The sequence below is a fragment of the Ovis canadensis genome, chromosome 21 (genome assembly GCF_042477335.2).
Source record: "Ovis canadensis isolate MfBH-ARS-UI-01 breed Bighorn chromosome 21, ARS-UI_OviCan_v2, whole genome shotgun sequence".
Taxonomy (NCBI): domain Eukaryota; kingdom Metazoa; phylum Chordata; class Mammalia; order Artiodactyla; family Bovidae; genus Ovis; species Ovis canadensis.
The window spans coordinates 28,037,440-28,049,993 of record NC_091265.1 but is presented as its reverse complement, the minus strand read 5'-3'; the positions used below and the strand labels follow the sequence as shown (position 1 = coordinate 28,049,993).

Below are 12,554 nucleotides of genomic sequence, written 5' to 3'. Positions count from 1 at the left end.
TATTTTTTTAGCCATTCTGTCCTGAGCAGACATGGAATGGTTCTAAGAGTTAAAAAAAAAAAATCTGAAAATGAGTGAAAAGAGGTATTATTTTCTCTAGACTGCTATTCATAAAATATAAAAGTCATAATTACGGCAAAAGCCAGGAATTCAATAGAAAAATCCAGCCTGGTTTGATTTTGAAACTGTACTTCCTGGAAAAACTGTCTGTCCCAAGCCTTTGTGTCTTTGGTCATGCCAATGCCTTTCCTGGTGAGTTTCTTCTTCAACTTTACTGAGCTGGCAAGTACCTCATCTTTGCAAAGCTCAGCTCAAAGGCCCCCTCCTCTTTGAGATTATCTCTGAAGCCCCACTATTCTTGGGCCAGACTTTTATGCTAGAAATGGCTACACTTTATGCTTTCTTAAAGTATTGATCGCTCTCCCTCTTTACCTGTGCTGAGTTCCAGAGTTCACTGAGACTTACATTGAGTCTTAAGGTGCCTATGAGAGAGCGTGACATAGAGTAGATGCTGAATGAACTAAGAAATAGTCCTCTGTAATTCCTCATATTTCTATCCTGGAAAAACAAATATCCATTTTTTTCTCCTCTAAGCTATGACAAGGCTCTTCTTACCTTTTTTCATTTGTAAAGAAAGAAATCTGAATGGCTAGCTTTCTGTACCCTCAGAGGAGATTCAAGTTAAAACAGACTATTAGACTCCACATTTTCTCTAGTAATAGTACAGTTCCATCTCTCTTCTCATAGATAATTTAAGCTGTTTGCAAGTTTTTCCTTTATTCACTCAATAAACCTTTATGTGCATCTACTATTTGAGAGTGAAAAGAATTATTGATGTCAACTTAGAGTACTGCAATCAAAAACTTGTCAAACAGCTGAAAGCCTTGGTGCAATTTTTATAACAATGATTCTGGAAAGAACATGCTCATCTCTAAAGAAGAGAAAGGCCTCTGAAATATTCTAAACACAGATTTCTGAAGGAAAAGGTAGTTCCATAAAAGTACACGTTCCATAAAAGGGATTGCAAGAACAAAATTTGATGTTTTCCATTTCTCTGTTTCTACAGGATGGAAGCACACACTTAAAAACTGAAAACTGAACATCCAAGAAATTTGGGCCAAGGGTCTCCATGAAACCCAACAAATAATCTTTGGTCACTTCTTAACCAGCTAGGTTTCTTTGTTTTAGAACCAAATGAAGACATGGGAGAGGCAAATATTTTCTCAATTTGGGATAATCATAAAAGTATAAGAGTAGGAAGACTGTGAAGATGTTAAAGATCGTGTTAAAAACAAGAAAGCTTTAATTCCTTTTATCAAAAGGACTTATCATTCTATTGAGGAAGAAAATGAGGGGGTTCTAATATTTGGTTGATCAAAGGTATCTCATCACAACTTTTCTTCATTTCACTCTGTGGCATGCTTTTCATCTGCCTCCTCTGGCCCCTACTCCCTCCATCTGTCATCTTTCCTCTTTTGTACCCTTTCCCCCGCCTATTTCCCCACCAATTTGATTATCTATCTAGAGCCTTTCTCAAGATCCAAATTGAACTTGTCACACTTCAAGAACATTATTTGGCACTCCACCTCAAAAAGGGGCATGGTTTTATAAATTACCATGCTGTAGTGGAAAAGACAAAAATAAAAGTTATTCTGTTCTCCTATGCTTATCTTCAATTAATACAAGCAAAAAGACCAAAAACAAAACAAAACAAAAAAACCCCAAACCCAAACCAAAAACCTCCAACTGATTTCTGTCTTGGTAGCTGAGGGTCATAAGTATCGGGCCTGCAATTTTCTAATATCAGTAGTTGCTTTTTGAGTAACCCATTTCACTGAGTACAAAATAAATATTGAAATTGCAAGGATAAGAGTAATAAACGTACTTATTTTAGTCACCAAAAACCTGTACGTGGTAAGAAACCACCAGAACAGAAAAAAGGATGTGACTGGCATTTGGTGAATATTCTTTTATCACTCAGCAAATGGCTTGAGGTGACCAAACAAAAATCGGAAATAATTTTTAAATAGTTACCTACTTTTTCAGTTAAGTTTTCTGATCCAAGATTTGTTCACTTTTAAAGAAAATGTGAGTTCCTTCAACATTAGAGGATGAAACTTTTTCATCTCTTCCCAACCATCAAAATTTAAAGTTAGATATAACATAGTATCTATCTCAAGATATTAATCAAGGAGAGAAGAGATATACAAGGTTCATACTCATTTAAAAGGAACACTGTAATTTATCAGGCTTTCTCTTGCAAAGGGGAGCCAGGCACAGAAAGGAAAAGGCAAAATGAAAAGGAAAATAAAACCATGATGACTTTTCAACCTTTCTGCAGGGTGTATAAATTATTTTGGAGGACAGAATGTCAAAATCCAAAAAAAATTTTTTCCCCACCTTCTCTAGGAGAATTGCATCACCAGGCCACAGTCAACTAAGGCTGGAATAATTTATTAGCAATTCCACAACCCCTTGTACAAATGACCCTAGTTCACCCATGGCCCTCGTGTCTTTTGTATCTTTCCACATCAAATGATGATTTCATTTCAAGCCATTTGCTTTGGATGAGGATGATAAAGGGCAGCAATTGAAAAACAACAGCAAAAATCTGAAATGAATACCACAGGCAAGGGGGCAGTTGCAAAGAAAAGAATCACAAACCAAAGCAATAACTTACGGTAGCTACTTTCGCTATCGCTGGCATTAGAAGAAACATGTTCTGCAAGAACAGCACAGCAAATTAAAGAGATACCAAGCACTGGAGAGCAGCCAGAACGTAAAGCAATACCATGCAAGGCTACTAGAAATGTGAGCGGAAGGCAAGTAAGGCTGCAGAGGAGACGCATTAAGAAAATTCAGATAAGATGAAGATGAAAACTTTATTTTCCGGGGAGCTACTGCTTGATTGCTGTGTCTTATTTTTATTAGCAAATAGGAAAGCATGTTTAATTATAAAAAATGCATACTGTCCATCTAAGCACTTCTCTTTTTATAAATAGTTTGACCCATTCGTGTAGCTTTGATTTTCCAGATTCTTGTCACAAAGGTCAATGTGTCTGAACTGGATGTTCCTGATTATAATTTCAGGAGCTTCTGGTGGGTAAGGACTGGTTTATTACAGGCTTTTTGTTGCTTTATTTTGCTATTAGGCATTTTGCAGGAATATTGCATTTCAAATTGCTAGTTGTTCCCTCCCTGGAATCCCTTTCATTTTATTTCTATTTAAATACTTCCTAAACTAATTCACAAGATGAAAGGGATTGTTGAAGAACTTTCCTGCTTCACTGAGTATGTAGGAAACCTTGGAGGAAGAAATGAGTCACTGAAAAGTGTTTTATGAATCAGTTCAATATTTCCTTGTTTTTAAGATTCTTGCTTGGATAGCTCTTAGGTTCAGGTTATGGAGGAATTAGGACGGGAAGAAGATAAATGGTCTAATACCAAGCACAGGTTCTGGCACAAAGCATGTTTTTAACTCTGGTTGAATGACTGTACAAGTATACAGTGATATTTCAAAATTTTTTTCCACAAACACAGTTTAACTTGCATAACAGGGGGATGTACTGACTATGTGCCAGACTTAGGGCTTTTATTTCCAAAATAATTTATCTGTACTATTTATTAAGTTATAGAAGATAAATCCATCAGTTTATCAACTTCTTTGTATATCAGGCTAACTGAATGAAGAATACATGACTATTTGATCTGAGAAGATCATTAGCGATAACTTCAGCTTTTTAAAAAGGGACAACTGTTGTAAAATCTTTAGAAAAAAGGAAAAGGATATATAACGTTATTCTCTAACAGTTAAAAAAAAGTGCTTTGAAATGTATTTGCTATTATTGATTCTTGCCAGTTGGATGGATTACTTTTCATTTTCTAGCATCATTAAGGTATAACTGACAAATAAAACTGTCATATATTTTAAAGTATACTATGTGATGATGTGATACACGCGTGGATTGTGAAAGGACTTCTACAATTGAGTTAGTTAACGCATCCTGGATGGACTGATTTTAGAGTATGAAACTAATGAAAATTAAAGCATGGGTTAAGTTTACTGGAATCATTTCTTTTTGTGTGGGTGTTTGATGAGAACTGCATTATTAATTTAGGTACACATGTTGTAAGTGCAAAGGGCACTAGGAAAGTAAGTGTGATGAATCAGTGCAAATCTGTCTTGTTACTGAAAAGTCAAAGCACATACCCAACAATGGCTTATCTTCATGAGCGTGATTATCTCAAGCACCTTCATTTGAAGATGAAGGTTTTTTTTTTTTTGATTTTCACTTTTAAAATAATTCAGAATGAAGCTACACTAGAAAAACTTAGAACCATATGGCTGTTTATTTAATAACCAATCTCTCTTAATGTTAAGATATTGTTTAACAGAACTTTTCTATTTTGCAGGTGAAAAGAAGTTAAACATATGTTCCAGCTAAAGTCTAAATTATGGCCACCAGTAGTGTCAACTGGCAGATAACTTTCCCTAGTGTAATATATTCAATTTTGGAGAGTAAATAAACCTTCAGATTTAAAAGGGCATCACTCTGGATTTAAAAAGGCATCACATACTTTCAACTCTCCAATAGCAAGAGATGTTCATTTATTAACAATATATTAAAATGCTACCCAACCCCACCGAAAATTTAGAAATTCTCCCTGGTGGTACTTGATGCTAAATGGATAATGTTGAAATCAACACTTGAATTTCAGCCACCAATTCAAGAAAAATTTCAATACATATTCTGTATAGAGACTCAAAGATAAAGTTTTCATCTTTAAGGAGATCAGCAGTTATTCTTGATCAGATTTTATTTTCTAAATATACATATCTTTAAAAAAATCCAAATTAACAATTTGAAGGATGAAGGGTATCATTATGCAGGGTTATATAACCAGCTCTTGAAAACAAAGTCCAGCTCAATGTTATTTTGTTTCTTAGCAATGAAATGAACAGCTTCTAAAAATATTGCCCATAGCTGTTAAATTAAAACGAAACAAACAAAAATGAACATGTGATGCAGCTGCGAAAGACACAAAATGGTTCTTATTTCATTGGTGCCTACACAATGGGGTTAGTGTCAAACACAGAAAAATCATAGTATATTAAAACACAGAATTATTATTTTTATTAGTGCAATGAGACACAGAATAAAGGCATTAATAACTAGAAAAAATTTAGTTTAATATACTTTACTTTCCACTCTAAGCTATAAAATGAAGATCTGGTTATGCAATGCAGTAATAAATCACCGATAGAAAAACATATTAATATATATCTAAAACTTTATCATACAAACGTTTCAAGCAGGATCACTGCAAGTCAGAAAAAAAAATCAGTCAAAGTTAATAGCAAGGAATTATTTATGGAAGATCAAATAGCTTAATATTTACTTTTTGAGAATGCATGTTCCTTTTGACTATAAAGTACCTCCTTTACTAATAGCAAAGTATAACCCAATTATGGAATTTGGCAAGGTCATTAAATATGTCTACGTGAAAAGCCAGAAGAGAGAACATAAAATACATTTCCGCTTTCCTGTTCCAGAGCATTGAACTCGCCCTTTCTTTCAACATGGCCTCTTGCTCCCGGGGAGGTACTAGGCGACAGAGCAAGGATGCCACGGCTGGCATCAGGACCATGTTGGCCACATCGCAGGGCCAGAAAGGGAAGGTGTGAGCTGCAACGCAAGTTACAGGGCCTGGGACACTTCGTTCTTAAATGCTGACATGCAGAACAAAACAGTTGGAAATTACTTGGTAGGAGCATTCACAGCTAGGTAACAAATAAAACTCGTATCTTGTGCATGCTAGGAGTGAAAAGGCCCTCGAGAAAAGGAACAAAAGCCAAACTCAAAAGGAAAGAAAAAGAAAAGAAAAGTTACAGTGACCATTCCTGGGAACTTACTCAGAGTCTTTGTTCCATAACCGTCGTCACCTAATCCGGGGATGTCCTGCATGGAAGTCCCCAGAGAGAGCAATGAGAGAGGGAGAACAGCCACGGAAGAGGAAGGAAGAAGTCAGTGGAGTTGAAACGGATACTACCATGACAGACCGTGTTGCCGGAGCAATCTGGATCCCTCGCTCTCTCCTTAGGAAACAAATTTCACCCCAAACTCCCTGGGCTGCGACTTGAGGCTTCGCATTGCAACTCGAAAGGTTTAAGCAGAAGGTTGTCATGAAAAAGATAAGGAGTCAACGAGAGCCGTTTTTACCCACTGCTAATACTGCCACAGCAACGTACCGCTGAGACCAACGATCCACTCCAAGTTTCACGGCCAGTTTTTAGATTGAGCATAAGAATAAGCTCAGTTATCCCAAGATAAGCTCGCTGTGAGGGAAAGAGTGAACAAATGCTGGTAACCAATAGAGGGGAATTTGATCACTCCCAGTTAGCCAGCGCTCCAAAACAATACATGTGGCAATGGAATCTAAGGTTTCTGTCCAGAAAAGAAGTTGTCAAGCCCTTGGAGAGTTGCATGATAGAAAAGGTGAACCAGACAACAGTCTTGGTCACAGATAAATGCTGTTTGGAAGCAAAGTCCCTGGCTTCCTCAGGTCCCTTTCCAATGCATTCTGTTGAAAAAAGAGCTCTGTCCAGGGAAGGATCCAGACTGCAGGCAAACACTGGTCACAGTAGTAAGCCCTGACCTGCCTGCCTGCCGTGTTCGTTTGCCTAGGCGTGTGGCATGGGGCAGCCTACATCATGCGTGTTGCCCGTGAAGGATTTTTTTTTTCTCTTGTGTTGCAGGTGACATTCTCTTCGAGAATCTACTTACGTTCAGGATCACTGGTTTCCTGCTCACTCTGCTCCTTGTTCTTGTAGAATGGGAATTTTCGTGAAAAGATGAAGCTCTTTTTACGCTTGTCATTGAATGACTGTGAAGGAGAAAAGGCATGGGGCAAAAACAGGGGACGTCTAATTGTTGTCACACTCATGCTGACAAAACAACTAGTCTGTAAAAGCAGAGAGAGCTGTCGTGACGCAAGTGGATAGTCTAAAGGGGTGTGGGAGGCTCCCTGCAAGCAGATTTTAGTTTCCAGGAGTGTAAATTCCAAATAATGACACTTTGGAAAAATCATCTCCGAATTAAATAAAAGACTGGTTGCAGGTAAATGATGATGGAGGAGATGAGTATTAAATTGGAAGTAGAAGACCCAGAGTCTCTGTCCAGCTCTGTAACTTGCTAGTTCAACAGCTTAGACAGGCAAGTGAATCTCTCTGGACCTCAGCGTCTTCTTCATCTGCATCGTGAGGATCCAAGAGCAGCTCTTAGGCTGCGAGACTCATATAAGGCAGTGTAAACACAAAGTGCTACACAAATGTCATCCTGATCATCATCACTGTCATCAGGTAGAAAGGACTCTGTTAGAAACACCGGACACATCAGTGTCTAGATATCTTTTTCAATAACATAAATTTGAGTTACTTCAGCTTGAATTTAATTAAAACCTCAGAGATGTGTGTGGATTTATGATATATGATAATTACAGTTCTCACACAGATAGATGATAATTATAGTATTATATTTTCAATCAAAAGAGATTTTAAAGAAAATTGAGCTTCAAGCCCTCCTCCGTAGGCAGGGGGCCAGAGGCACAGAGAGGCTGAGTCGGTTGCCAATAACACAGAGCTTGGTGACAGTCAAGACACCATCAACCAAAACCTATTACAATTGCTGCTAATGAGGTAGTAACCTGATACTCATTCAAGGAAGGGAGATATAGTGGCCACTCATCTACATTCTGATATGATAAAAAATAATGGAAGGAGGACTGTCCTTAAAAATGAAAACCACTGTCATCTTAAATGAGGTGGAATTTAAAGCAATACAGATAGACATAACAGAATACACATATCAGAACTTGTTTTTTTTCAAGTGAATATCAGATGCGTGCCTGAAAAGACTCCTTAAGAAAATTTCATTTATTCCCATTGTTGCTCTTATGGAAATGCTTTCTGGGGTTCATCTTTGGGAAACATGTTCTCAGTCATTTCACAGGCTAGAAGCCATGTGCATCTTGGTAATTTTATATTCACATATCATTTAAAAATATGTTTGCCAGCTTGTTTGACCAGTTTGGCTCTGAGTGTCTCTCTCTCTCTCTCCAAGAAATAAGATTTGTAACTACATAGGGATTAATGTGCCAAAGACTGAAGGTAATTTGACAAGGGGTATCTAACACGATTTTAGCAATGGCAGCTGGCAGGAATAAGTGCAGAGCCAGCAGGGTGACTACTTGGAGAGAACGGTACTTTTCAGCCCATTGGCTGGAACAGTTATGTGCTCTTATGAATTAGATGCTTGACAAAATGTTGTAAATAACTTATTTTCTTTGTATATCCATGTACTCCTATATCGAATATTCATTTTGATAGTTATGTTCATTTAGAAAACATTAAAGCACTAAATGTTGGTGCTGTCATTCAGTAACTCATTAGGTTTTTAGTTATTAGGAAATTTCACCAAAGTCAATTGAGCTTAATTTTATGTACTATTAAGAAGGCTTTAAGGAAACCAATAAATCAAATATCTAATAAATTCTGAAATTAGGGGACACATTTTATACTTCATATTCAAGAACTAGAAAAACATTCTCATGGGAAAAAAAAAAGTATCACTTCAGAATTTATTAGTCTACTGACAATACTTGTGTTCAAAATAGTTTTATCATAATTTGTAATTGAGGGATTGGTGTCCAAACACAAGGCTGGGAATGCCCCCAAATTTTCCCAGTTAAAAAATGGTAAGTTCTTAAAGGAACATTAAATATTCTTGCATCACTCCAGTTTCATGCCACTTTTACATTTCAAGCATTATTTACACCTCAGTAACTGAAAATAAAAGAAAAAAATATCATGTAAGAATTAATGACATGTGATATTGCAAGATATGTTAGACATTTAACTTCAACATTACGGATGACTTGTCATGCAAAAACACACACACACACACACATTTTCATGCAAATACAAAACAATGCCAAGAGGAGTAAAGCCTGGGGTTAAAATGGAGACATAAACAGACAATGTGGAGGCCTTTGAGGGCCACAGGGTGCTGCATGCAAACCACATTGTTTAAATGGTCTCACAGGGTCAAAGGAAAATGAAAATGTGTTGTTTGTGATTCATTCTTTTATATTTTCAAGGCAAGGACTGTAATGTATTAACATTTCCGGAGTATGAAAATGTTGTGTATGAGTCATCTGATTGGGACATCATAATATTTAGCACCACACTTTTCAAAAGAACAGAAAATGAACAATAATTACTCAAAAATAAAATTATCTAACATATCAGTCTATTACCCAAAGCCATTTCATACTGGAGTTAAAAAAAGGGTAACGGAATCATTTGTTGGTGGTCACATTGCCTTAATTTATGAACACAGAACCAAATCACAACTTCAGTTCACACACACAGATTTAAGTCATATATTAAAGATCTTAGTTAGACATTTCAACTAGAAGAGATTATATGTAGTTTATAATGCTCTAATCTATTCTTTATTTTATTGGACATGTATAATATTTACAATTATATAAGCTTTTTTTCATTGCTGTTAATTTTTTCTTTTAATTTAGAAATGGAAAATCTGTTACACGAATGTTAGGTGAGAATAATAAATTAACACTTTCACTATTCATGGAACACATCGTTCTAAAGCAACTGAAGGCTAATATATAGCTTTATTAATCATACTTGATCAATGGTGTTTTTCCCTAAGTTACAGTATCTTAAATCCCAATCCATTGTTTTCATGTCAGAAAGCTTCTGAGTAGAGATTTTGAAAATATCAATCACGTATGGCAAGTGAAAAGTTGGTATACCCAAGCATTCCATTGTAGAATTTAACCTAGATTACTGAGTTCTTATGAACAAAAGTGGTAAAAAGACAACAACTAAATTTGCTGAGCAGTTATTAAGTGCTATGCTTGGTTCTAACATTTGCTGAGCACTTATTATGTGTGTCTAAAGGCTCTGTATACGTGAATCTCCACACTAACTTGATGAGGTTGGTACCATCATTGTTCTCATACCACAGATGAGGAAACTTAAGTTTACAAATCTCCTGTTATTTGCCCAGAGACATAGAGTTGGTTAGCAGTGAAATTAGGATTTGTATTTACAAATATTCCTGGTTGCAAAAATTGCTGTTCTCAGAGCAAGAAAAGGTTTGGCAACTCAGGCCTGTTTCAAGTTTATTTTTAAAATCATTGGCATCTGACTCAAATGATACTGTAATCTGTCCTCTTCCCATGGCTTCACTGCTTGACAATTATTTATTTAAAGCATCAGATGCTACTGGCTGTAACATTTTTGTGGGATACCCTACTACAATTTTTTGAGACCCTTTCATGTTTTTGAGGGCTCCATTCTATTGTTCTTGTTCTTATGGTAATGTAAAAAAATAAAGAAAAGGATTTTAGTGGAACAGATTATGAATAACATTTAAAAAGTAATTGCCCAAGACAAGCAAATCTATAAACAAAGTAAATAGTGGTTGGTTGGGGCTGAGGGAAGCTAGGGGGTGCAGAGAATGGGAAGTGACAACTAATGGATATAGTGTTGGTTCTAGGAGAGATGAAAATGTTCTAAAATTAGGTGGTGGTGATAGTTGCATAACCCTATGAATATACTCAAATACACTGCACTGGACACTTTTAAGTTTGCAAATCACATACCATGTGGATTATATCTCAATAAGGTCTTAAAATAAAAGAACCCCCTTCCTAACCCCCACACTACGGGATGAGAGGATAGCCCATTTTCAATTCTACTTGGTGTAAATATTTTTTACTGCTAACTGAATGAGAGGAAACTTCTCTCCCCAATCCTTGCAATCAGTCAGATACAGGTACCTTATTTATCTGATTCTGTTGTGTCTCTGTTAAATGAATACCTTTCATGTTGTGACAGACATCAGAACACTCCTAGGGGACAACAGACTATCACTGTCACTCAGAAGTCTCTAAGTGACCCCAGAATGTAATGGCATTGGTGAACTGGTTTAAGACAAAATACACACTTCATGAAGAAAGGAAACAAAACAAAAATTCAAATTGCTCCTTCTCTCATTCAAACTTGACATTCTTAAAAACACGTGAGTGAATACTGAGTTTTCATGCAGAAAACTTAAAAATAAGGGGCATTTTAAGGTTTTTCTTTTTCCTGTACTAATTTTTCAAGCTTCAAATGTTTCATAGCTCTAAAATGTCACCTTCATGACATAAATTTTCTCTGGGTGGATGCAGATTTAAGTGTGTACTGAGCTCAGATACACCTTTCTTTGTGACTTCTTTATCTTATAAAGGCTTCTTTCCTCTTAGTTCATTCTTGTCTCTCCTCTAAAATAATTGTGTTCCCTTTGGAAAGTTGTTACTGTAAGTTTCAGTGATCGCTTTTTATTACACACATCATGTTTTTATACAGAAAAAAGAGAAGTTTCAAACAAGAGAGGTCCAAGAAGTTAATAATGAGACAGTGAGGTTGTTAAAGAAAAGATAAGAGTGGGCCTGAGATATGTCTGTTTCCAGAAATGTGTTTAAATGGATGTGTGTATACATAGCTGTGTCTATAACAGTGTCCCAGTGTTCTGTTTGCCAGTCTAATGACCTGATGGATCTAGGCACTGAGCATCAGTAGCTGGTAACATCACACACACACAAAGCCCATCGGATGATATGTGCTCCCTGATGGGAGAACAAAAAATCGCTATGCAGTAGTTCTGTAAACCTCTACTCTCAAAAGAAAAGAAAACCTTCTTTGGCTAAAGGATCTGAGTCTAATCAAACCTCTAGATCTACCTACCAGCTTACAGAAAAAAAGAGAATAGAGAATTCTGCTAAATTATACAACAAAGAAAACGGCATCATCGACTCAATGGACATGAGTTTGAGCAAATTCCGGGAGATACTGAAGGACAGGGAAGCCTGGTGTGTTGCAGTCCATGAGGCTGCAGAGTTATACATGACTTAGTGACTGAACAACGAGAAGGATGTGAAGCAATTGAAACTCTCATCTAAATTGTTGGTGCAAATGCAAAATGGCATGTGTGCGTGCATGCCAAGTTGCTTCACTCATGTCCACCTCTCTGCGACCCTATGGACCGTAGCCCACCAGTCCATGGGATTCTCCAGACAAGAATACTGGAGTGAGTTTCCATGCCCTCCTCCAGGGGATCTCCCCGACCCTGGGATTGAACCCGTGTCTCTCACGTCTCCTGCATTGGCAGGCAGGTTCTCTCACTAGCACTACCTGTTCAGTTCAGTTCAGTTCAGTCGCTTAGTCGTGTCTGACTCTTTGTGACCCCACGAATCACAGCACGCCACGTCTCCCTGTCCATCCTGGGAAGCCCACAAAATGAAACAGCCACTTTGAAAATAGTTTGGTAGTTTCTTGTCAAGTTTATCATCTAGCTAACCTATGACCTAGAAATTCATCCTTAGATATTTATTCAAGAGAAAAACATGTCCACAAAAAGGTATGCATTAATATAAGAATGCTTGTAATTCTCCAAAGTGAAACTCTAATGTCCATCTACAGA

The 12,554-nt window shown here is 36.9% G+C and overlaps 1 protein-coding gene across 14 annotated transcripts in view; it reads right to left on the bottom strand.

The window, feature by feature from the left end:
* Positions 1-12,554, bottom strand: part of DLG2 (discs large MAGUK scaffold protein 2) — a 2,361,423-nt gene that overhangs the window by 22,149 nt on the left and 2,326,720 nt on the right. For 7 of the 14 annotated variants that reach the window (XM_069564810.1, XM_069564813.1, XM_069564805.1 and 4 more), the window contains one exon: positions 6,786-6,885. In XM_069564810.1, coding sequence (XP_069420911.1) covers positions 6,786-6,885 — 100 coding nt within the window. Of the gene's footprint in view, positions 1-2,680; positions 2,723-5,914; positions 5,961-6,785; positions 6,886-12,554 lie in introns of all 14 variants that reach the window. The other 7 variants (XM_069564812.1, XM_069564807.1, XM_069564809.1 and 4 more) reach the window with 2 other exon arrangements.